At 36.4% G+C, this 27288-nt stretch overlaps 2 protein-coding genes and 2 non-coding genes across 5 annotated transcripts in view; 1 reads left to right on the top strand and 3 right to left on the bottom strand.

Annotated features, from left to right (window-relative positions):
* The window catches only part of gucy2ca (guanylate cyclase 2Ca), a 47044-nt gene extending 44108 nt beyond the window's left edge, over window positions 1-2936 (top strand). For both annotated transcript variants that reach the window (XM_088091037.1, XM_042505477.2), the window contains exon 27: window positions 1-2936. In XM_088091037.1, the coding sequence (XP_087947163.1) occupies window positions 1-208 (208 nt within the window). In that variant the 3' untranslated portion in view covers window positions 209-2936.
* Window positions 2888-27174, bottom strand: LOC121956567 (uncharacterized). Its single transcript, XM_042504842.2, has 3 exons — window positions 26649-27174; window positions 26124-26327; window positions 2888-3486 (listed from the first exon to the last, which is right to left on the bottom strand). Exons 1-3 carry the CDS (start codon window positions 26746-26748, stop codon window positions 3164-3166), a joined length of 627 nt encoding a protein of 208 aa, XP_042360776.2. The 5' UTR covers window positions 26749-27174; the 3' UTR covers window positions 2888-3163.
* Window positions 12277-12467, bottom strand: LOC121938770 (U2 spliceosomal RNA). The gene has a single exon (XR_006105361.2). It is a non-coding gene; the product is annotated as a U2 spliceosomal RNA (small nuclear RNA).
* Window positions 12643-12760, bottom strand: LOC121938771 (U5 spliceosomal RNA). The gene has a single exon (XR_006105362.1). It is a non-coding gene; the product is annotated as a U5 spliceosomal RNA (small nuclear RNA).
* Window positions 27175-27288: the final 114 nt, after the last annotated feature.

Consider the following 27288-nt stretch of genomic DNA (forward strand, 5'->3'; position numbering starts at 1 on the left):
AGAGAACTTCCAGCGGCTCCAGCAGGACCTGGCAGAGATGATTGTGTCGAGTCTGGAGAAGCGTGGAGTCGAGAGCGAGTGCTTCAAAAAGAGGAAGACCCTGTCCACCAAAGTCCGTCGGAGGGAGACCAACAGCAGCTTGCAGGGGGAGAGTTCGCCAGACTACTTCCACCTGGCTGTCACTGACAACCCCGGTACCTATCTCTGAAGAGGAGCTCTCCTTACAAGAAGTAGACATTGCAGAGGTGTACAGCCTGAACCTGCTTGAATCAGCAGCGCTGGGTTTCTTTGAGTGACAGTCGAGCAGCGGTGGAACTACCAGGCGTGCTAAAAGTGAGACCCTTCACCCCTCAACACCCATCTGCCTGCCACACAAAATGAACTGTTTATCAGTCTTTTCTTCTTTTTTTTGTAAAAAGGAATACTTCACCCCCCACATGATCATTTGCACGTCAGTTACTCACCTGGTGTTTCATTGAATTTGTGTGGAGAAATCTTTCTCTTGCATGCTTTCACGGTGAACAAAATAGCCAAAACTAGAGAAAATTCTTGATTAGTTGAATCTTTGGGGTCTGCAATTAACAGCAGAACTGTACTAAAACATCTGTTTACAAACTCTCACACTTGTGCAGTACAATCCAAGTCTTGTTTATCCATCTTTTCTCAGGACCAGTGTTGGGCTTGTTACCTCAAAATGTAATTTGTTATTCATTTTGTTACTCTTTTTAAAAGTCATATTATTTCTGTACATATTACTCCCTGCCAACAGTATTCATGACACTACTCGTTATATTATCTTTCCGTTGCTGTGCAGAAAATTGGTAAATGCGTCCTTTCTCCTCAAATTTCAGACTTCTAATGTGCGCCTCTGTGTGAATTTCAGGGTAATTTCCAGTAAGTGCAGCTCAGGCTAGATTGCTTACGAATGATTTCTTACCGGCTGGTTCTTTTGCCTGTGAGAGGTATTTTTCCCAAATTTTCCCCAAATCTGTGTGAAAAAAGGTTACTCAATATTTCATCCACAGCATATCCAACCACTTGCTTTACTGGTTCCTTTGCTTGTCGCCTGCAGCTATCTATGATGCAAATCCAGATTGGGTTATTTAGTTAGTGAAGGGCTACAGCTGTGAGGAGCGCTCACCTTTGGTGGGGTGTATTTCCATGAGCTTCATGTTGTTGTGCTGTTGGTCGTAGTGCGTGTTTCGGGAGGTTTGAGTTTACGTTTTTTGCAAAGGAAAGGATCTTAGCACCAATAATTAGAACAACGATGCTCTCGTCATCTTTCCTCATTACAAAGTCAAAGTAATTGGAATATTTGTCGTCGCTTAATTTTAGCATCTTCATCTCCTAAACTAGTTTGCTGCTTTTTGTCTTGCATGCAGAGTGATTAAGAAAATAAATCCAAATATGTGATATGATTTTTTAAATCAGTAGACGGGCTTTTGGGTAACTAATATTATTATTATTTTATCAGTTATTTGTTACACTACTAGTTACTGGGAAAAGTAATATTATTACCGTAACACATTCTGTCCAATACTGCTCAGTACTTCCCAGACACGTGCACTTTTGCTAAAACTTTACTATTTAAAAGACTTCTGTATAAATACATATACATATATCCTTTATTTAACCAGGTAAAAGACTCATTGAGATTTAAAATCTCTTTTCTAAGAGTGACCTGGCCAAGAGGGCAGCTTAAAACATGGTTACAACAATAAATACAAACAAATACAACTATCACACAATACAAAGAGCGAGCATAACCTCCAGTTAAAATGCAAAACAGAACAATCACATACAAACAAATGTGCAATTATCAATTTCAGTTAACATTAGAGTAGCAGCCACATTGACTAAGAGAAGTATTTTCTTTTACCTTTTAGGTGACTTAAATTCTCCCCATAGTGATCAGCTCAGACAGTTTCAGGTCCTTCTGTAAGTTATTCCAAGTAGAAGGGGCGGCAAATTTAAAAAAACAGCCTCATGCAAACATGAGAAGTGTTTTTAATAAGAATGTTTTAGCGAACATGCATGTGATTGGGAAGTACTGAAAATATGACTGGATAAATGAGACTTGTATTATACTGCATGAGTTGTGAGTTTGAAAACCAATGTTTTGCTGTATAGCTTTGTTGTTAAACGCGGACACCTACGACTTCACTTCATTCAGAATTTTCTCCAGTTTTGGATTTCTTTTTCACTATGGAGGCTTGAGAGAAAAGCAGACTTTTCCTCCAGAATTCAATGCATTCAATGTGAGTAACTGACAAACATCATTTGTGTGTGAAAAGGAAAACTCCACCCGCAGACACTTCATTCAAGATGTTGAAGAAAGGAACAAATAGTAAAACTGGCTGAAAGAGTGACAAACATAATGCAATATCTGCCAGTGTTTGTTTTGAAACTGTCAGCTGGGGGCGCCATAGTCTGAAATTTTTCCTTAAAAATTGGCTGTAAATGTTTCGGGTGGTCTTTTTCTTATTTCGTTTTTCTAATTTGTATACACAACCTTTGCCCACTCCTGCCCTGAGGACTGTAAGTCACACGTTGTTATTGTCACAACTACATGGATTTTAGTCCTCTCTAGAGATCTTTTTAAAAAAGCATGTGGTGAGTTCTCTCCAGAAGGAATCCATATAATTATACTGAAAGTACTCTTCTTGACTTTACTTTAAACAGTTCTCCGTTTAGGTTTAGATGTTTCCTGCAGGAAGCTCATTGATTGAGAAAGTTTGATAAATTATTTACCATGTAAATAGCCTTTTCTGCTGCAAAGACAGTGAAACTATATCCAAGCAGTACTTGTCGTAATATAGCGGAGATCTGAGAATATTTCTCTTTCACAGCACAACAATGCTATCTTGTTTTCAGAACATCAGAAATATTTCTGTGATGATTTTGGTTTTGTGTTTTATTAAAAATTTGGCACAAGATTCAGCACAGTTTTTTTTGTCTTTTAACAGCACTTTTGTACAGAAAGTACACAAAACTACAAACAGTTTAACATAATATTATTGGACACCAATCTACACCATTAAGACTTGTATAACAACAGGATAGAAAATTTAAAAACTGGTTTAAAAAAAAAAATCTAAAATTGGATTTAAAAATGGAGGAAATTCACCACACTGAAAACACACATGCGCACACAAACACAACCCTACACTGTTTTAGTTGTGACTAATGCAGTGCCACCCAGCTCCGTGGCAGGAAGTGGGATCCTGTGTTCCCTTATTGTGCTGCAGACAGGCAGACCTTGGGTCCATTCTGTCCCAGCATGCTTTGCGGTGTCCCTGCAAGCGGTGGAGCCCTCCTCCCAATTTGAGCCTGTTTGGCTCCCGAGGTGCAGGTGAGGACAGGGTGAAGGGGCCCATGCTGCCCTTAGCAACATGTCTGCCTGGCTGTTTCTCTCTGAGGGTGGTGGATGGATTTTGGCAGATGGCTCTGCTTTATGACGTGGCTCCTGACGCAGTTCTGCATCCTCTGCAACACAGACAACTGAAATTTTAGCGTGTAACTGAATATCAAGATTAAATTCAATGTAAGTGTAATAGGATCTTCTTAAACATAAGTGGAAGCCAGAACTGCAGCACTCATCATGTAGCACTACGTTTAGTCAAGAAAACCATTCAATATACAACGTACAAGAGACAAAAGGAAGCATTATGATTCCATAGTACAAAATACACTATAGCAGTGAATCTCAAAGGGCGTGCAGAGGGTTCATGTTGTTCAAGTTGTAAACTGACATTTTTTTCGACATCGTGTACCTAAGCATTTCAGTTAACAATTACTTTTTTTTCACTTTGACTTTTTTAGCTACTATACTATGACTTTTTTTCAGTTGTTACAACATGTGTGCTATGACTTTCTTCATGAAAAGTCATAGTATACATACATACATACTATGCTATGATGTTTTTTTCATGATTTTGAATGTCATAGTAGATTATGATGTTTTTTAGCATTTTGGACCACATAGTATACATGATTTTGGACTAATTGTTTTTTTAACAATTTTGGACCACATACTATACTATAACATTTTTTCACGATTTTAGATCACATACTATCCTATGACACATTTTCATTATTTTGGACCACATGCTATAGCATGACCTTTTTTCACGATTTCAGATAATTTTGGCGTGACACATATCAATCAAGTTTTGGGCCGTTTTTGCAGCATCCTATGCTATGGCGTGTCTCGGCACGCAATTTCATGTGGAAAAATGTGGTTTTCAGCTGTTTTTTTGGATATGACATGTTTTGACATTTTTGTGATACTACAGCCTTGCATTTTCGGTTTAAAGTGGTTTCGGGCAGTTTTTTGGAAATGCCATATTTTGACAGTTTTGCCATACTATAGCCTTGCATTTTTTGTGGATTTTTCAACATGCTATTTTATTGTGTTTTTGGCCCTTTTTGCAAAATCCTTTGCAATGGCATATGTCGCCATGCCATTTTATGTGGTTTAAAGTGGTTTCGGGCAGTTTTTTGGAAATGCCATATTTTGACAGTTTTGCCATACTATAGCCTTGCATTTTTTGTGGATTTTTCAACATGCTATTTGATTGTGTTTTTGGCTGTTTTTGCAAAATCTTATGCAATGGCATGTTTACGCACGCTATTTTATGTGGTTTAAAGTGGTTTTCAGCAGTTTTTTGGAAAGGTCATATTTTGACAGTTTTGCCATACTATAGCCTTGCATTTTTTGTGGATTTTTCAACATGCTATTTTATTGTGTTTTTGGCCCTTTTTGCAAAATCCTTTGCAATGGCATATGTCGCCATGCCATTTTATGTGGTTTAAAGTGGTTTCGGGCAGTTTTTTGGAAATGCCATATTTTGACATTTTTGCCATACTATAGCCTTGCATTTTTTGTGGATTTTTCAACATGCTATTTGATTGTGTTTTTGGCTGTTTTTGCAAAATCCTATGCAGTGGCATGTCTCGGCAAGCTATCTTGTGTTATTTAAAGTGGTTTTCAGCAGTTTTTTGGAAAGGTCATATTTTGACAGTTTTGCCATACTATAGCCTTGCATTTTTTGTGGATTTTTCAACATGCTATTTTATTGTGTTTTTGGCCCTTTTTGCAAAATCCTTTGCAATGGCATATGTCGCCATGCCATTTTATGTGGTTTAAAGTGGTTTCGGGCAGTTTTTTGGAAATGCCATATTTTGACATTTTGCCATACTATAGCCTTGCATTTTTGTGGATTTTTCAACATGCTATTTTATTGTGTTTTTGGCTGTTTTTGCAAAATCCTATGCAGTGGCATGTCTCGGCAAGCTATCTTGTGTTATTTAAAGTGGTTTTCAGCAGTTTTTTGGAAAGGTCATATTTTGACAGTTTTGCCATACTATAGCCTTGCATTTTTTGTGGATTTTTCAACATGCTATTTTATTGTGTTTTTGGCCCTTTTTGCAAAATCCTTTGCAATGGCATATGTCGCCATGCCATTTTATGTGGTTTAAAGTGGTTTCGGGCAGTTTTTTGGAAATGCCATATTTTGACATTTTTGCCATACTATAGCCTTGCATTTTTTGTGGATTTTTCAACATGCTATTTTATTGTGTTTTTGGCCCTTTTTGCAAAATCCTATGCAATGGCGTGTTTAGGCACGCTATTTTATGTGGTTTAAAGTGGTTTTCAGCAGTTTTTTGGAAAGGTCATATTTTGACAGTTTTGCCATACTATAGCCTTGCATTTTTTGTGGATTTTTCAACATGCTATTTTATTGTGTTTTTGGCCCTTTTTGCAAAATCCTTTGCAATGGCATATGTCGCCATGCCATTTTATGTGGTTTAAAGTGGTTTCGGGCAGTTTTTGGAAATGCCATATTTTGACATTTTTGCCATACTATAGCCTTGCATTTTTTGTGGATTTTTCAACATGCTATTTGATTGTGTTTTTGGCTGTTTTTGCAAAATCCTATGCAGTGGCATGTCTCGGCAAGCTATCTTGTGTTATTTAAAGTGGTTTTCAGCAGTTTTTTGGAAAGGTCATATTTTGACAGTTTTGCCATACTATAGCCTTGCATTTTTTGTGGATTTTTCAACATGCTATTTTATTGTGTTTTTGGCCCTTTTGCAAAATCCTTTGCAATGGCATATGTCGCCATGCCATTTTATGTGGTTTAAAGTGGTTTCGGCAGTTTTTGGAAATGCCATATTTTGACATTTTGCCATACTATAGCCTTGCATTTTTTGTGGATTTTTCAACATGCTATTTGATTGTGTTTTTGGCTGTTTTTGCAAAATCCTATGCAGTGGCGTGTCTCGGCAAGCTATCTTATGTTATTTAAAGTGGTTTTCAGCAGTTTTTTGGAAAGGTCATATTTTGACAGTTTTGCCATACTATAGCCTTGCATTTTTTGTGGATTTTTCAACATGCTATTTTATTGTGTTTTTGGCCCTTTTTGCAAAATCCTTTGCAATGGCATATGTCGCCATGCCATTTTATGTGGTTTAAAGTGGTTTCGGGCAGTTTTTTGGAAATGCCATATTTTGACAGTTTTGCCATACTATAGCCTTGCATTTTTTGTGGATTTTTCAACATGCTATTTGATTGTGTTTTTGGCTGTTTTTGCAAAATCCTATGCAATGGCGTGTTTACGCACGCTATTTTATGTGGTTTAAAGTGGTTTTCAGCAGTTTTTTGGAAAGGTCATATTTTGACAGTTTTGCCATACTATAGCCTTGCATTTTTTGTGGATTTTTCAACATACTATTTTATTGTGTTTTTGGCCCTTTTTGCAAAATCCTTTGCAATGGCATATGTCGCCATGCCATTTTATGTGGTTTAAAGTGGTTTCGGGCAGTTTTTTGGAAATGCCATATTTTGACATTTTTGCCATACTATAGCCTTGCATTTTTTGTGGATTTTTCAACATGCTATTTTATTGTGTTTTTGGCTGTTTTTGCAAAATCCTATGCAATGGCATGTTTACGCACGCTATTTTATGTGGTTTAAAGTGGTTTTCAGCAGTTTTTTGGAAAGGTCATATTTTGACAGTTTTGCCATACTATAGCCTTGCATTTTTTGTGGATTTTTCAACATGCTATTTTATTGTGTTTTTGGCCCTTTTTGCAAAATCCTTTGCAATGGCATATGTCGCCATGCCATTTTATGTGGTTTAAAGTGGTTTCGGGCAGTTTTTTGGAAATGCCATATTTTGACATTTTTGCCATACTATAGCCTTGCATTTTTTGTGGATTTTTCAACATGCTATTTGATTGTGTTTTTGGCTGTTTTTGCAAAATCCTATGCAGTGGCGTGTCTCGGCAAGCTATCTTATGTTATTTAAAGTGGTTTTCAGCAGTTTTTTGGAAAGGTCATATTTTGACATTTTTGCCATACTATAGCCTTGCATTTTTTGTGGATTTTTCAACATGGTATTTTATTGTGTTTTTGGACGTTTTTGCAAAATCCTATGCAATGGCGGGTTTACGCACACTATTTTATGTGGGTTAAAATGGTTTTCAGCACGTTTTTGGAGAGGTCATATTTTGACAGTTTTGCCATACTATAGCCTTGCATTTTTTGGGGATATTTCAACATGCTATTTCATTGTGTTTTTGGCAGTTTTTGCAAAATCCTATGTAATGGCATGTTTACACACGCTATTTTATGTGGTTTAAAGTGGTTTTCAGCAGTTTTTTGGAGAGGTCATATTTTGCCATTTTGCCATACAATTGCCTTGCAGTTTTGGTGGATTTTTCAACATGCTATTTTATTGTGTTTTTGGCTGTTTTTACAAAATCCAATGCAATGGCGTGTTTTGGAATGCTATTTTATGTGGTTTAAAGTGGTTTCAGGCAGTTTTTTGGAAAGGTCATATTTTCACATTTTTGCCATACTATAGCCTTGCAGTTTTTGTGGATTTTTCAACATAGTATTTTATTGTGTTTTTGGCTGTTTTTGCAAAATCCTATGCAATGGCATGTTTACACACGCTATTTTATGTGGTTTAAAGTGGTTTTCAGCAGTTTTTTGGAGAGGTCATATTTTGACATTTTTGCCATACTATAGCCTTGCACTTTTGGTGGATTTTTCAACATGCTATTTGATTGTGTGTTTGGCCGTTTTTGCAAAATCCTTTGCAATAGCATGTTTACACACGCTATTTTATGTGGTTTAAAGTGGTTTTCAGCAGTTTTTTGGAGAGGTCATATTTTGACAGTTTTGCCATACTATAGCCTTGCATTTTTTTTGGATTTTTCACCATGGTATTTTATTGAGTTTATGGATGTTCTCGCAAAATCCTATACAATGGCGTGTTTACGCACGCTATTTTATGTGGTTTAAAGTGATTTTCAGTACTTTTTTGGAAAGGTCATATTTTGACATTTTTGCCATACTATAGCCTTGCATTTTTTGTGGATTTTTCAACATGCTATTTTATTGTGTGTCTGGCTGTTTTTGCAAAATCCTATGCAATGGCGTGTCTCGGCAAGCTATCTTATGTTGTTTAAAGTGGTTTTCATTTGCATTTCAGTTAACAATTACTTTTTTTTCACTTTGACTTTTTTAGCTACTATACTATGACTTTTTTTCAGTTGTTACAACATGTGTGCTATGACTTTCTTCATGAAAAGTCATAGTATACATACATACATACTATGCTATGATGTTTTTTTCATGATTTTGAATGTCATAGTAGATTATGATGTTTTTTAGCATTTTGGACCACATAGTATACATGATTTTGGACTAATTGTTTTTTAACAATTTTGGACCACATACTATACTATAACATTTTTTCACGATTTTAGATCACATACTATCCTATGACACATTTTCATTATTTTGGACCACATGCTATAGCATGACCTTTTTTCACGATTTCAGATAATTTTGGCGTGACACATATCAATCAAGTTTTGGGCCGTTTTTGCAGCATCCTATGCTATGGCGTGTCTCGGCACGCAATTTCATGTGGAAAAATGTGGTTTTCAGCTGTTTTTTTGGATATGACATGTTTTGACATTTTTGTGATACTACAGCCTTGCATTTTCGGTTTAAAGTGGTTTCGGCAGTTTTTTGAAATGCCATATTTTGACAGTTTTGCCATACTATAGCCTTGCATTTTTGTGGATTTTCAACATGCTATTTTATTGTGTTTTTGGCCCTTTTGCAAAATCCTTTGCAATGGCATATGTCGCCATGCCATTTTATGTGGTTTAAAGTGGTTTCAGCAGTTTTTGGAAATGCCATATTTTGACAGTTTTGCCATACTATAGCCTTGCATTTTTTGTGGATTTTTCAACATGCTATTTGATTGTGTTTTTGGCTGTTTTTGCAAAATCCTATGCAATGGCGTGTTTAGGCACGCTATTTTATGTGGTTTAAAGTGGTTTTCAGCAGTTTTTTGGAAAGGTCATATTTTGACAGTTTTGCCATACTATAGCCTTGCATTTTTTGTGGATTTTTCAACATGCTATTTTATTGTGTTTTTGGCCCTTTTTGCAAAATCCTTTGCAATGGCATATGTCGCCATGCCATTTTATGTGGTTTAAAGTGGTTTCGGGCAGTTTTTTGGAAATGCCATATTTTGACAGTTTTGCCATACTATAGCCTTGCATTTTTTGTGGATTTTTCAACATGCTATTTTATTGTGTTTTTGGCTGTTTTTGCAAAATCCTATGCAATGGCATGTTTACGCACGCTATTTTATGTGGTTTAAAGTGGTTTTCAGCAGTTTTTTGGAAAGGTCATATTTTGACAGTTTTGCCATACTATAGCCTTGCATTTTTGTGGATTTTCAACATGCTATTTTATTGTGTTTTTGGCCCTTTTTGCAAAATCCTTTGCAATGGCATATGTCGCCATGCCATTTTATGTGGTTTAAAGTGGTTTCGGGCAGTTTTTTGGAAATGCCATATTTTGACATTTTTGCCATACTATAGCCTTGCATTTTTTGTGGATTTTTCAACATGCTATTTGATTGTGTTTTTGGCTGTTTTTGCAAAATCCTATGCAGTGGCGTGTCTCGGCAAGCTATCTTATGTTATTTAAAGTGGTTTTCAGCAGTTTTTTGGAAAGGTCATATTTTGACCGTTTTGCCATACTATAGCCTTGCATTTTTTGTGGATTTTTCAACATGGTATTTTATTGTGTTTTTGGACGTTTTTGCAAAATCCTATGCAATGGCGGGTTTACGCACACTATTTTATGTGGTTTAAAGTGGTTTTCAGCAGTTTTTTGGAGAGGTCATATTTTGACATTTTTGCCATACTATAGCCTTGCACTTTTGGTGGATTTTTCAACATGCTATTTGATTGTGTGTTTGGCCGTTTTTGCAAAATCCTTTGCAATAGCATGTTTACACACGCTATTTTATGTGGTTTAAAGTGGTTTTCAGCAGTTTTTTGGAGAGGTCATATTTTGACAGTTTTGCCATACTATAGCCTTGCATTTTTTTTGGATTTTTCACCATGGTATTTTATTGAGTTTATGGATGTTCTTGCAAAATCCTATACAATGGCGTGTTTACGCACGCTATTTTATGTGGTTTAAAGTGATTTTCAGTACTTTTTTGGAAAGGTCATATTTTGACATTTTTGCCATACTATAGCCTTTCATTTTTTGTGGATTTTTCAACATGCTATTTTATTGTGTGTCTGGCTGTTTTTGCAAAATCCTATGCAATGGCGTGTCTCGGTAAGCTATCTTATGTTGTTTAAAGTGGTTTTCAGCAGTTTTTTGGAGAGGTCATATTTTGACAGTTTTTCCATACTATAGCCTTGCATTTTTGGGGGATATTTCAACATGCTATTTCATTGTGTTTTTTGCCATTTTTGCGAAATCCTTTGCAATGGTGTGTTTTGGAATGATATTTCATATGGTTTAAAGTGGTTTTCAGCAGTTTTTTGGAAAGGTCATATTTTGACAGTTTTGCCATACTATAGCCTTGCACTTTTGGTGAATTTTTCAACATGCTATTTGATTGTGTTTTTGGCCTTTTTTGCAAAATCCTTTGCAATGACGTATGTCGCCATGCCATTTTATGTGGTTTAAAGTGGTTTTCAGCAGTTTTTTGGAAAGGTCATATTTTGACCGTTTTACCATACTATAGCCTTGCATTTTTTGTGGATTTTTCAGCATGCTATTTTATTGTGTTTTTGGACGTTTTTGCAAAGTCCTATGCAGTGGCGTGTTTACGCACGCTGTTTTATGTGGTTTAAAGTGGTTTTCAGCAGTTTTTTTGGAAAGGTCATATTTTGACAGTTTTGCCATACTATAGCCTTACATTTTTGGTGGATTTTTCAACATGCTATTTCATTGTGTTTTTGGCCGTTTTTGCAAAATCCTATGCAATAGCATGTTTACACATGCTATTTTATGTGGTTTAAAGTGGTTTTCAGCAGTTTTTTGGAGAGGTCATATTTTGACATTTTTGCCATACTATAGCCTTGCATTTTTGGGGGATATTTCAACATGCTATTTCATTGTGTTTTTGGCCGTTTTTGCAAAATCCTATGCAATAGCGTGTTTTGGAATGATATTTTATATGGTTTAAAGTGGTTTTCAGCAGTTTTTTGGAGAGGTCATATTTTGACAGTTTTTCCATACTATAGCCTTACATTTTTGGTGGATTTTTCAACATGCTATTTCATTGTGTTTTTGGCCGTTTTTTGCAAAATCCTATGCAATAGCATGTTTACACATGCTATTTTATGTGGTTTAAAGTGGTTTTCAGCAGTTTTTTGGAGAGGTCATATTTTGACATTTTTGCCATACTATAGCCTTGCATTTTTGGGGGATATTTCAACATGCTATTTTATTGTGTTTTTGGCCGTTTTTGCAAAATCCTATGCAATGGCGTGTTTTGGAATGATATTTTATATGGTTTAAATGGCAACGTCACAATGCAGGTCACAGCCATTACCCTTCCCTTGCCCATGTTATCTCAGGGGGCAACATTCCTTCTCTCCCATGTACCTTGCTTCCAAACAATAGGGAACTCTCTCTCTCTCTCTCTCTCTCTCTCTCTCTCTCCTGCGCTTTTTGAGCATGCAACTTCTCTTTGCATCGGCACTGCACCTTACCCCCGCTCGCCACGGCCACGGCCATTCGAGACTGTGAGACAAACGAGCGGCCACGAGGGACACAGGCGAGGTGACCGCAGGATTTATTTCCGTTTATTTTTTTGGCCACGACTCCGGGCCTCCGGCGCCGGAGGCCGTTGCGTCGCATCTGTTTCCGGACGCAACGGCACCCGGGGCAGGGCGGGGCTTCGTTCAAATTGCTTTTTCCACAGGGCCTGAGAAGGGTGCACCGTTCCCGGCGGCGCTGCAATACCGGGTCGATGCGTGGAGCGAATGGGGCAAGCCCCTTGTTCGGCCCCTGCTGCCAAAAATCCGTTTAATATGTTGTCCCCGTATAGAGGACGTATCAGATATTAAACTGATAAGAACAGATACTACACTTGATCTTAGCCAAAAGGCCGAGAAGCGATGACCCGCAAGCGCTTGCTGCCCAGTGCAACCTCCTGGGGCGAGTCTCACTTGTCGCGGTGCCGTCGTCTCCATTGGGCACGAGAATGGCTGCTTGCGCATGAGAACAGCTGCCTGCGCGTCACGCCCGCCCGTAATGAATCGCTCCAGTCTCGGCTTACTGTTCACAAATGCACAAGGCTCAACCAAATGGCAAAGCCTGTCAAAAATAGGTTCAACTCAGTGGTGTTCCTCTCCACGGAAGTCTTTAGTAAAAGGCGAAAGACTTGTGCGCTATGAAGAGAAACCAGAGCATGTACAGCCCTCCGCACCGGAGCGGCCAAAGACCCTCGTGGTCCCAGTCATTACGCTCACGGTGAGCCTCGCTTGTGCCGCCTTCCAAATCCCACTGCCATAGTGCATAAAATGTTTACGTCGTCCGTATGCGAAATACATTTGGTAACGAGTCCCCCACTCCCCGGGACTGCCACCCCATTGATACGTTTGTCCCTTCACGTGATGCTAAAAGTTTACTAAAAAGTCTACAGTCCAAGTTTAAAAGAGCGATAGGTCTCCAGTTCTTCGAGTCTGTCTTGTCTTTGTCCTTGTGAAGTAGAGTCACTATCCCTGCTCTACGTTGTCAGTCAGTTTCTCAACATCAAGAGCGGAGACCCGGGTCTCTGCGTTTTCAAAACAGCACAACAGCAGAGCGAAAGCTAACATCAAATCCCTTGTTAAAGTGGTTTTCAGCAGTTTTTTGGAGAGGTCATATTTTGACAGTTTTTTTCATACTATAGCCTTACATTTTTGGTGGATTTTTCAACATGCTATTTCATTGTGTTTTTGGCCGTTTTTGCAAAATCCTATACAATGGCGTGTTTACGCACGCTATTTTATGTGGTTTAAAGTGGTTTTTAGCAGTTTTTTGGAAAGGTCATATTTTGACATTTTTGCCATACTATAGCCTTGCATTTTTGGTGGATTTTTCAACATGGTATTTTATTGTGTTTTTGGACGTTTTTGCAAAATCCTTTGCAATGGCGTGTTTACGCACGCTATTTTATGTGGTTTAAAGTGGTTTTCAGCAATTTTTTGGAAAGGTCATATTTTGACATTTTGCCATACTATAGCCTTGCATTTTTGGTGGATTTTTCAACATGGTATTTTATTGTGTTTTTGGACGTTTTTGCAAAATCCTTTCCAATGGCGTGTTTACGCACGCTATTTTATGTGGTTTAAAGTGGTTTTTAGCAGTTTTTTGGAAAGGTCATATTTTGACATTTTTGCCATACTATAGCCTTGCATTTTTGGTGGATTTTTCAACATGGTATTTTATTGTGTTTTTGGACGTTTTTGCAAAATCCTTTGCAATGGCGTGTTTACGCACGCTATTTTATGTGGTTCAAAGTGGTTTTCAGCAATTTTTTGGAAAGGTCATATTTTGACATTTTTGCCATACGAAACCTTGCATTTTTTGTGGATTTTTCAACATGCTATTTTATTGTGTGTCTGGCTGTTTTTGCAAAATTCTATGCAATGGCGTGTCTTGGCAAGCTATCTTATGTTGTTTAAAGTGGTTTTCAGCAGTTTTTTTGGAGAGGTCATATTTTGACAGTTTTTCCATACTATAGCCTTGCATTTTTGGGGGATATTTCAACATGCTATTTGATTGTGTTTTTGGCCGTTTTTGCAAAATCCTTTGCAATGACATATGTCGCCATGCCATTTCATGTGGTTCAAAGTGGTTTCGGGCAGTTTTTTGGAAATGCCATATTTTGACAGTTTTGCCATACTATAGCCTTGCATTTTTTGTGGATTTTTCAACATGGATTTTTTTAACATGCCATTTTATGGTGTTTTTGTCCATTTTTGCAGATTTCTATGCAATGGCGTGTCTCGGAAAGCTATCTTATGTAATTTAAAGTGGTTTTCAGCAGTTTTTTGGAAAGGTCATATTTTGAACGTTTTACCATACTATAGCCTTGCATTTTTGGTGGATTTTTCAACATGCTATTTTATTGTGTTTTTGGCCGTTTTTGCAAAGTCCTATGCAATGGCGTGTTTACGCACGCTATTTTATGTGGTTTAAAGTGGTTTTCAGCAGTTTTTTGGAAAGGTCATATTTTGACATTTTTGCCATACTATAGCCTTGCATTTTTTGTGGATTTTTCAACATGGTATTTTATTGTGTTTTTGGAGGTTTTTGCAAAATCCTATGCAATGGCAGATTTACGCACACTATTTTATGTGGGTTAAAGTGGTTTTCAGCACTTTTTTGGAGAGGTCACATTTTGACAGTTTTGCCATACTATAGCCTTGCATTTTTGGGGGATGTTTCAACATGCTATTTCATTGTGTCTTTGGACGTTTTCGCAAAATCCTTTGCAATGGCGTGTTTACGCACGCTATTTTATGTGGTTTAAAGTGGTTTTTAGCAGTTTTTTGGAAAGGTCATATTTTGACATTTTTGCCATACTATAGCCTTGCATTTTTTGTGGATTTTTCAACATGGTATTTTATTGTGTTTTTGGACGTTTTTGCAAAATCCTATGTAATGGCGTGTTGACGCACGCTATTTTATGTGGTTTAAAGTGGTTTTCAGCAGTTTTTTGGAGAGATCATATCTTGACAGTTTTTCCATACTATAGCCTTGCATTTTTGGGGGATATTTCAACATGCTATTTGATTGTGTTTTTGGCCGTTTTTGCAAAATCCTTTGCAATGAGTTATGTCGCCATGCCATTTTATGTGGTTTAAAGTGGTTTCGGGCAGTTTTTTGGAAATGCCATATTTTGACATTTTTGCCATACTATAGCCTTGCATTTTTTGTGGATTTTTCAACATGCTATTTGATTGTGTTTTTGGCCTTTTTTGCAAAATCCTATGCAATGGCGTGTTTACGCATGCTATTTTATGTGGTTTAAAGTGGTTTTGAGCACTTTTTTGGAAAGGTCATATTTTGACATTTTTGCCATACTATAGCCTTGCATTTTTTGTGGCAAAACTGTCAAAAAAGCCATTTTCAAAAAACTGCTAAAAACCACTTTAAACTACATAAAATAGCGTGCCGAGACACACCATAGCAAAGAATGTTGAAAAAACAGTCTAAAACAACATTAAATAGCATGTCCACAGATCCATCAAAAATGCAAGGCTATATTATGGTAAAACTGTCAAAAATGCCATTTTCAAAAAAACTGCTACAAACCGTTTTAAACCACATGAAATAGTGTGCCGAGACACGCCACAGCAAAGGATATTGAAAAAACAGCCATAAACAGCATTTAATAGCATGTCCAAAAATCCACCAAAAATGCAAGGCTATACTATGGCAAAAATGTCAAAAGATACCATTTTCAAAAAACTGCTAAAAACCACTTTAAACCACATAAAATAGTGTGCTGAGACACGCCATAGCAAACGATTTTGCAAAAATAGCCAAAAACAACAGTAAATAGCATGTCCAAAAATCCACTAAAAACGTAAGGCTATAGTATGGCAAAAATGTCAAAAGATGCCATTTTCAAAAAACTGCTACAAACCATTTTAAACCACATGAAATAGCGTGCTGAGACACACCACAGAAAAGGGTGTTGCAAAAACAGCCATAAACAACATGAAATAGCATGTCCAAAAATCCACCAAAAATGCAAGGCTATAGTATGGCAAAACTGTCAAAAATGCCATTTTCAAAAAACTGCTACAAACCATTTTAAACCACATGAAATAGTGTGCCGAGACACGCCATAGCAAAGGATGTTGCAAAAACAGCCATAAACAACATTAAATAGCATGTCCAAAAATCTACCAAAAATGCAAGGCTATAGTATGGCAAAAATGTGAAAAAATTGCCATTTTCAAAAAACTGCTGAAAACCACTTTAAACCACATAAAATAGCGTGCCTAAAAACGCCATAGCAAAGGATGTTGAAAAACAGCTATAAACAGCATTTAATAGCATGTCCAAAAATCCACCAAAAATGCAAGCCTATAGTATGGCAAAAATGGCAAAAATGCCATTTTCAAAAAACTGCTACAAACCATTTTAAACCACATAAAATAGCGTGCCTAAAAACGCCATAGCAAAGAATGTTGAAAAAACAGCCATAAACAGCATTTAATAGCATGTCCAAAAATCCACCAAAAATGCAAGGCTATAGTATGGCAAAAATGTCAAAAGCTGCCATTTTCATAAAACTGCTAAAAAACACTTTAAACCACATAAAATAGTGTGCTGAGACACGCCATAGCAAAAGATTTTGCAAAAATAGCCAAAAACAACAGTAAATAGCATGTCCAAAAATCCACTAAAAACACAAGGCTATAGTATGGCAAAACTGTCAAAAATGCCATTTTCAAAAAACTGCTACAAACAATTTTAAACCACATGAAATAGCGTGCCGAGACACGCCACAGCAAAGGATGTTGCAAAAACAGCCATAAACAACGTTAAATAGCATGTCCAAAAATCCATCAAAAATGCAAGGCTATAGTATGGCAAAACTGTCAAAAATGCCATTTTCAAAAAACTGCTGAAAACCACTTTAAACCACATGAAATAGCGTGCCTAAAAACGCCATAGCAAAGGATGTTAAAAAAACAGCTATAAACAGCATTTAATAGCATGTCCAAAAATCCACCAAAAATGCAAGGCTATAGTATGGCAAAAATGTCAAAAATGCCATTTTCAAAAAACTGCTAAAAAACACTTTAAACCACATAAAATAGTGTGCTGAGACACGCCATAGCAAAAGATTTTGCAAAAATAGCCATAAACAACAGTAAATAGGATGTCCAAAAATCCACCAAAGATGCAAGGCTATACTATGGCAAAAATGTCAAAAAATGCCATTATCAAAAAACTGCTACAAACCATTTTAAACCACATAAAATAGCGTGCCTAAAAACGCCATAGCAAAGAATGTTGAAAAAACAGCCATAAACAGCATTTAATAGCATGTCCAAAAATCCACCAAAAATGCAAGGCTATAGTATGGCAAAAATGTCAAAAATGCCATTTTCAAAAAATGGCTAAAAACCACTTTAAACCACATAAAATAGTGTGCTGAGACACGCCATAGCAAAAGATTTTGCAAAAATAGCCAAAAACAACAGTAAATAGCATGTCCAAAAATCCACTAAAAACGTAAGGCTATAGTATGGCAAAAATGTCAAAAGATGCCATTTTCAAAAAACTGCTACAAACCATTTTAAACCACATGAAATAGTGTGCCGAGACACGCCATAGCAAAGGATGTTGCAAAAACAGCCATAAACAGCATTTAATAGCATGTCCAAAAATCCACCAAAAATGCAAGGCTATAGTATGGCAAAAATGTCAAAAATGCCATTTTCAAAAAACTGCTAAAAACCACTTTAAACCACATGAAATAGCGTGCCTAAAAACGCCATAGCAAAGGATGTTGAAAAACAGCTATAAACAGCATTTAATACCATGTCCAAAAATCCACCAAAAATGCAAGGCTATAGTATGGCAAAAATGTCAAAAAATGCCATTATCAAAAAACTGCTAAAAACCATTTAAAACAACATAAAATAGCGTGCCGAGACACGCCATAGCAAAGGATGTTGTAAAAACAGCCATAAACAACATTAAATAGCATGTCCAAAAATCTACCAAAAATGCAAGCCTATAGTATGGCAAAAATGTCAAAAATGCCATTTTCAAAAAACTGCTAAAAAACACTTTAAACTACATAAAATAGCGTGCCGAGACACACCATAGCAAAGGATGTTGAAAAAACAGCCTAAAACAACATGAAATAGCATGTCCAAAAATCCACCAAAGATGCAAGGCTATAGTATGGCAAAACTGTCAAAAATGCCATTTTCAAAAAACTGCTAAAAACCACTTTAAACTACATAAAATAGCGCGCCGAGACACACCATAGAAAAAGATTTTGCAAAAATAGCCATAAACAACATTAAATAGCATGTCCAAAAATCCACCAAAAATGCAAGGCTATAGTATGGCAAAACTGTCAAAAATGCCATTTTCAAAAAACTGCTAAAAACCATTTTAAACCACATAAAATAGTGTGCCGAGACACGCCATAGCAAAGGATGTTGCAAAAACAGCCATAAACAACATTAAATAGCATGTCCAAAAATCTACCAAAAATGCAAGGCTATAGTATGGCAAAAATGTGAAAAAATTGCCATTTTCAAAAAACGGCTACAAACCATTTTAAACCACATAAAATAGCGTGCCTAAAAACGCCATAGCAAAGAATGTTGAAAAAATAGCCATAAACAGTATTTAATAGCATGTCCAAAAATCCACCAAAAATGCAAGGCTATAGTATGGCAAAAATGTCAAAAAATGCCATTTTCAAAAAACTGCTAAAAACCACTTTAAACTATATAAAATAGCGTGCTGAGACACGCCATAGAAAAAGATTTTGGAAAAATAGCCAAAAACAACAGTAAATAGCATGTCCAAAAATCCACTAAAAACGTAAGGCTATAGTATGGCACAACTGTCAAAAATGCCATTTTCAAAAAACTGCTAAAAACCATTTTAAACCACATAAAATAGTGTGCCGAAACACGCCATAGCAAAGGATGTTGCAAAAACAGCCATAAACAACATTAAATAGCATGTCCAAAAATCTACCAAAAATGCAAGGCTATAGTATGGCAAAAATCTCAAAAATGCCATTTTCAAAAAACTGCTAAAAAACACTTTAAACTACATAAAATAGTGTGCTGAGACACGCCATAGCAAAAGATTTTGCAAAAATAGCCAAAAACAACAGTAAATAGCATGTCCAAAAATCCACTAAAAACATAAGGCTATAGTATGGCAAAAATGTCAAAAGATGCCATTTTCAAAAAACTGCTACAAACCATTTTAAACCACATGAAATAGCGTGCCGAGACACGCCACAGCAAAGGATGTTGTAAAAACAGCCATAAACAACATTTAATAGCATGTCCAAAAATCCACCAAAAATGCAAGGCTATAGTATGGCAAAACTGTCAAAAATGCCATTTTCAAAAAACTGCTGAAAACCACTTTAAACCACATGAAATAGTGTGCCTAAAAACGCCATGGCAAAGGATGTTGCAAAAACAGCCATAAACAACATTAAATAGCATGTCCAAAAATCTACCAAAAACGCAAGCCTATACTATGGCAAAAATGTCAAAAAATGCCATTTTCAAAAAACGGCTACAAACCATTTTAAACCACATGAAATAGTGTGCCGAGACACGCCATAGCAAGGGATGTTGCAAAAACAGCCATAAACAGCAGTTAATAGCATGTCCAAAAATCCACCAAAAATGCAAGGCTATAGTATGGAAAAACTGTCAAAAATGCCATTTTCAAAAAACTGCTAAAAAACACTTTAAACTACATAAAATAGCGTGCCGAGACACACCATAGCAGAGGATGTTGAAAAAACAGCCTAAAACAACATGAAATAGCATGTCCACAGATCCATCAAAAATGCAAGGCTATAGTATGGTAAAAATGTCAAAAATTGTCATTTTCAAAAAACTGCTGAAAACCACTTTAAACAACATGAAATAGCGTGCCTAAAAACGCCATAGCAAAGGATGTTGAAAAACAGCTATAAACAGCATTTAATAGCATGTCCAAAAATCCACCAAAAATGCAAGGCTATAGTATGGCAAAAATGTCAAAAATGCCATTTTCAAAAAACGGCTAAAAACCATTTTAAACCACATAAAATAGTGTGCTGAGACACGCCATAGCAAACGATTTTGCAAAAATAGCCAAAAACAACAGTAAATAGCATGTCCAAAAATACACTAAAAACGTAAGGCTATAGTATGGCAAAAATGTCAAAAGATGCCATTTTCAAAAAAATGCTACAAACCATTTTAAACCACATGAAATAGTGTACCGAGACACACCATAGTAAAGGATGTTGAAAAACAGCTATAAACAGCATTTAATAGCATGTCCAAAAATCCACCAAAAATGCAAGGCTATACTATGGCAAAAATGTCAAAAAATGCCATTACCAAAAAAATGCTAAAAACCCTTTTAAACAACATAAAATAGCGTGCCGAGACACGCCATAGCAAAGGATGTTGTAAAAACAGCCATAAACAACATTTAATAGCATGTCCAAAAATCTACCAAAAATGCAAGCCTATAGTATGGCAAAAATGTCAAAAATGCCATTTTCAAAAACTGCTAAAAGCCATTTTAAACCACAAAAAATAGCGTGCCTAAAAACGGCATGGCAAAGGATGTTGCAAAAACAGCTATAAACAACATTAAATAGCATGTCCAAAAATCTACCAAAAATGCAAGCCTATAGTATGGCAAAACTGTCAAAAATGCCATTTTCAAAAAAATTGCTAAAAAACACTTTAAACTACATAAAATAGCGTGCCGAGACACACCATAGCAAAGGATGTTGAAAAAACAGCCTAAAACAACATGAAATAGCATGTCCAAAAATCCACCAAAGATGCAAGGCTATAGTATGGCAAAACTGTCAAAAATGCCATTTTCAAAAAACTGCTAAAAACCATTTTAAACCACATGAAATAGCGTGCTGAGAAACGCCACAGCAAAGGATGTTGCAAAAACAGCCATAAACAACATTAAACAGCATGTCCAAAAATCCACCAAAGATGCAAGGCTATAGTATGGCAAAACTGTCAAAAATGCCATTTTCAAAAAACTGCTAAAAACCATTTTAAACCACATAAAATAGTGTGCCTAAAAACGCCATAGCAAAGGATGTTGAAAAACAGCTATAAACAGCATTTAATAGCATGTCCAAAAATCTACCAAAAATGCAAGGCTATAGTATGGCAAAAAATGTCAAAAGCTGCCATTTTCATAAAACTGCTGAAAACCACTTTAAACTACATAAAATAGCGTGCCTAAAAACGCCATAGCAAAGAATGTAGAAAAAAAAACATAAACAGCATTTAATAGCATGTCGTAAAATCCACCAAAAATGCAAGGCTATAGTTTGGCAAAAATGTCAAAAACTGCCATTTTCAAAAAACTGCTGAAAACCACTTTAAACCACATAAAATAGCGTGCCTAAAAACGCCATAGCAAAGGATGTTGCAAAAACAGCCATAAACAGCATTTAATAGCATGTCCAAAAATCCACCAAAAATGCAAGGCTATAGTATGGTAAAAATGTCAAAAATGCCATTATCAAAAAACTGCTAAAAACCATTTTAAACCACATGAAATAGCGTGCCGAGACACGCCACCGCAAAGGATGTTGAAAAAACAGCCTAAAACAACATGAAATAGCATGTCCACAGATCCTTCAAAAATGCAAGGCTATAGTGTGGCAAAAATGTAAAAAATTGCCATTTTCAAAAAACTGCTGAAAACCACTTTAAACCACATGAAATAGCGTGCCTAAAAACGCCATAGCAAAGGATGTTGAAAAACAGCTATAAACAGCATTTAATACCATGTCCAAAAATCCACCAAAAATGCAAGGCTATAGTATGGCAAAAATGTCAAAAAATTCCATTATCAAAAAACTGCTAAAAACCATTTTAAACAACATAAAATAGCGTGCCGAGACACGCCATAGCAAAGGATGTTGTAAAAACAGCCATAAACAACATTAAGTAGCATGTCCAAAAATCTACCAAAAATGCAAGCCTATAGTATGGCAAAAATGTCAAAAATGCCATTTTCAAAAACTGCTAAAAACCATTTTAAACCACATAAAATAGCGTGCCTAAAAACGCCATGGCAAAGGATGTTGTAAAAACAGCCATAAACAACATTAAATAGCATGTCCAAAAATCTACCAAAAATGCAAGCCTATGCTATGGCAAAAATGTCAAAAAATGCCATTTTCAAAAAACGGCTACAAACCATTTTAAACCACATGAAATAGCGTGCCGAGACACGCCATAGCAAAGGATGTTGCAAAAACAGCCATAAACAATATTACATAGCATGTCCAAAAATCCACTAAAAATGCAAGGCTATAGTATGGCAAAAATGTCAAAAATGCCATTTTCAAAAAACTGCTAAAAACCATTTTAAACCACATGAAATAGCGTGCTGAGAAACGCCACAGCAAAGGATGTTGCAAAAACAGCCATAAACAACATTAAATAGCATGTCCAAAAATCCACCAAAGATGCAAGGCTATAGTATGGCAAAACTGTCAAAAATGCCATTTTCAAAAAACTGCCAAAAACCATTTTAAACCACATAAAATAGTGTGCCTAAAAACGCCATAGCAAAGGATGTTGAAAAACAGCTATAAACAGCATTTAATAGCATGTCCAAAAATCCACCAAAAATGCAAGGCTATAGTATGGCAAAAATGTCAAAAGATGCCATTATCAAAAAACTGCTACAAACCATTTTACACCACATGAAATAGCGTGCCGAGACACGCCACAGCAAAGGATGTTGCAAAAACAGCCAAAAACAACATTAAATGGCATGTCCAAAAATCCACCAAAAATGCAAGGCTATAGTGTGGCAAAACTGTCAAAAATGCCATTTTCAAAAAACAGCTAAAAATCATTTTAAACCACATAAAATAGTGTGCCGAGACACGCCATAGCAAAGGATGTTGCAAAAACAGCCATAAACAGCATTTAATAGCATGTCCAAAAATCCACCAAAAATGCAAGGCTATATTATGGCAAAAATGTCAAAAATTGCCATTTTCAAAAAACTGCTGAAAACCACATAAAATAGCGTGCCTAAAAAGGCCACAGCAAAGGATTTTGCAAAAACAGCCATAAATCACATTTAATAGAATGTCCAAAAATCCATCAAAAATGCAAGGCTATACTATGGCTATACAAAAGATGCCATTTTCAAAAAACTGCTAAAAACCACTTTAAACCACATAAAATAGCATGCCGAGACAAGCCATAGCAACGGATTTTGCAAAAACAGCCATAAACAGCATTTAATGGCATGTCCAAAAATCCACCAAAAATGCAAGGCTATGGTATGGCAAAACTGTCAAAAATTGCCATTTTCAAAAAACTGCTGAAAACCACTTTAAACAACATAAAATAGCGTGCTGAGACACGCCATAGCAAAAGATTTTGCAAAAATAGCCAAAAACAACAGTAAATAACATGTCCAAAAATCCACCAAAGATGCAAGGCTATACTATGGCAAAAATGTCAAAAAAAGCCATTATCAAAAAACTGCTAAAACAGCCATAAACAACATTAAATAGCATGTCCAAAAATCTACCAAAAATGCAAGCCTAAAGTATGGCAAAAATGTCAAAAATGCCATTTTCAAAAACTGCTAAAAACCATTTTAAACCACATAAAATAGCGTGCCCAAAAACGCCATAGCAAAGGATGTTGCAAAAACAGCCATAAACAACATTAAATAGCATGTCCAAAAATCCACCAAAAATGCAAGGCTATAGTATAGCAAAAATGTCAAAATTCCATTTTCAAAGAACTGCTGAAAACCATTTTAAACCGCATAAAATAGCGTGCCTAAAAACGCCATAGCAAAGGATTTTGCAAAAACAGCCATTAATCACATTTAATAGAATGTCCAAAAATCCACCAAAAATGCAAGGCTATACTATGGCAAAAATGTAACAAGATGCCGTTTTCAAAAAACTGCTAAAAACCACTTTAAACCACATAAAATAGCATGCCGAGACACGCCATAGCAACGGATTTTGCAAAAACAGCCAAAAACACAATAAAATACCATGTTGAAAAATCCACAAAAAATGCAAGGCTATAGTATGGCAAAAATGTCAAAATATGACCTTTCCAAAAAACTGCTGAAAACCACTTTAAACCACATAAAATAGCATTCCAAAACACGCCATTGCATAGGATTTTGCAAAAACAGCCATAAACAGCATTTAATAGCATGTCCAAAAATCCACCAAAAATGCAAGGCTATAGTATGGCAAAAATGTCAAAAATGCCATTTTCAAAAAACTGCTAAAAACCACTTTAAACCACATAAAATAGCATTCCAAAACACGCCATTGCATAGGATTTTGCAAAAACAGCCATAAACAGCATTTAATAGCATGTCCAAAAATCCACCAAAAATGCAAGGCTATAGTATGGCAAAAATGAAATAGCGTGCTGAGACACACCATAGCAAAGGATTTTGCAAACAGCCAAAAACAACATTAAATAGCATGCATCTAGCATGTTGAAAAAATGGCGAAAAGCGATATAGTATAGTATATCGAAATTTTGAAGTTGGAAAAAAAACACTGAAAATGATTAAAAATATTATAGCCTGTAGAGACATTTCTTTGTAACTAATATCGAAAGAAAGGCCAAAAACATTCAAATATAGTACTGGAAAAAAAAGGCAGAAAACAACATAGTATAGTATGTTGAAAATTTTCAAATTTTGACATGCCGAAAAAATGTCTGAAAACAACATATTATATCCCATAGAGACAAGTCATATTACATGATTTTGAAAAAATCGCCAAATACCTAATAATATAGCAGTTTCTAGTTTATTCTCATTCTTGAACATTTTCTTTTGTTTTGTTTTTATTCAACTGGGTTATGACTGCACAAGAGCTGCATTCAAGATTGAAATTATGGTCATGATCATGTTGGCATAAATATCATATAAAGTGCAAAAGTTCAAGCAGATCCAGGCTTTTATCCACACAAGGACCATTCAAAGAAATTGCTGTATATAAAGGCATGCTGATCACATGACTGTCAGGATTATTTATATATTCATATTTTACTCAGCATGTTCAAATATCTGGCTTTATGGAAACATGAAGGCCTATCTGCAACTTCTCTCCAGAGTTATGGTATCCATGTGTAAAATGATTTTATTTTTATCTTATCGTATCTTATCTCATCTTGTCTGATCTTATTTTATTATTATGACACCTCTTTGTGAACCAGGTCACATTCTTACAGAAAGCCGTCACAATTCAGAGTGCGAGCTGTTGTGCTGTTGGTGCCTCTCTGCATATCTTTTTGTCAGTTTATGTGTTTTCAACATTGAGTGAGACCTCATTTGTCCTGCCTAACCAAAGGATGTGTGTTGAAACCAGAATAGCTGGTAAGAGAGCGGGGCTGACCCATGGGACGCCTGAGAAGAGAACAGAAACTGTGGAGTTTCTACTGTGATGAACGTCACACTTCATCACCTGCCTGCCTGCAATCTCCTTCACACGACTCTTAGATGGACGCTCTGAAAGTCACATCCTCAGCTTACAGTGAGAGAAATGGCTGCCACTGGATCAAGACTTAAAAACAACAAAAGCAAAAAGGTAACATCAGCAGGTGCTTGGTTAGCGGCCCGTCTCTGACATGCTGAACAGCATTGAAGGAACACTGACAGTAATGTGAAACTGCTTTATTCTGTGTTTTTACTTGTTTAAATCGCCTGGTCCGTTTGATTCGAAGAGACTTCTGCAGATAATTCAGCTACTGGTAAACCTCCAAAACAACTAACACTGCAGGAATTCTAAACGGGAGTTCAAGCTTGGCACATGAAGAAAATTTGAGTGTTTAAAAGTCGATACCAAGGCCGCTATTTTTAGTGGTAATATTTTAAAACATATCCTATTTAATGCAAAAATGTCTTTTTTTCAGTGTTTCCCCCCAGGAATGCTAAAGAAACACACATATGATTGCCATTATTTGAAGAATCTAATCAAATAAATCATATGAATCATCAATGTTCTTACCTGCAGTGTTGCTGTTTCTGTTCTGTCGCTTGTATATGATACACCAAAGAGCCAGAGCCAAGATGGAGCCCACTGTGGCCAGCACCACGAAGATCCACAGAGCCAGACCCAGCAGCATCACTGAGTCGACCTTGGATGACTGACTCAGTGACGCCGATGGGGGGGTCTTCGCATTCAGCTGGACCACATCAGCCAGGGACGGCTCTGAGGGGAAACAGATAGGCTGACTTAAGACCAGCAGAGGTATTTCAGGAGCAAATAAATAATGTAGTTTTTTGGCTAATCAGTGCATCAATTTAGCAGCTGTAAACAGGTGCCTGAATGTTTTGCATTACAGAGGAAAAAATATATACACACAAGTCACATTAAAAAAACACATGAAGTTTAAGATGGGCAGGAAGAATTCAAATAGACGAGACAAAGACTAACTAAAAGAGGTTTTGAGACTAAACTTTGACAAGACAACTCCGGTGAGGAGGTTTCTTTAAAAAAATAAACAAAGAAAGAAAGCTCTGTAAATCTCACCTGCTGTTGGCTCAGGTTCAGGTCTTGTTTCCGTCTTGCTGGGGAAACATAAATTCAGAAGGTTTTCCAACTTCTCGCCGGGGGGACACTCTTTGCCCATGGCTGAAGTAATATGGAGACGTGCTGCTCTGCTACCCTCTGCTAAACTTGTTTGTGACACAAACTGAAAAAAGTTGATTAGTGAGACACAGAGGAGGGATGTGATGGGAGGATTTATGAAACGAATGCAGAGTGCCTAACAGACGTTTCAGTTCCTCCATTTCATAGGAAAGGGTGAATCACTACATGTGTCCCCAGGGGCAGAGAGAGAGAGACACAGAGAGAGAGACAGAGAAACAAAGAGGTCCCAGCCTTAGTTTGGATAAATATTACATGGCTGTTAATCTATTTTGCTGTTTGTACACATTGTTATTTAGTGACAATACGGATTCATTACTACAGATTCATTACCGTTGCACAACACAGGATCTTGCTCAGAAAAGTACTTCACTTGCAAGTTCAGTCAGGAAGTCAGACAAGTCTGACAAGCAGAAGATAAAGGTAAGGGGCAGGTTATAACAAAACGGGTACGCTTAACAGCTGGAAAAACTTCTGTTTTGGTAAATCTCTACCAAAACAGAAAACCACAAGTCATCGTTGC

The sequence above is a fragment of the Plectropomus leopardus genome, chromosome 18 (assembly GCF_026936395.1).
Source record: "Plectropomus leopardus strain MGB_pleo_1.0 chromosome 18, ASM2693639v1, whole genome shotgun sequence".
NCBI lineage: Eukaryota > Metazoa > Chordata > Actinopteri > Perciformes > Serranidae > Plectropomus > Plectropomus leopardus.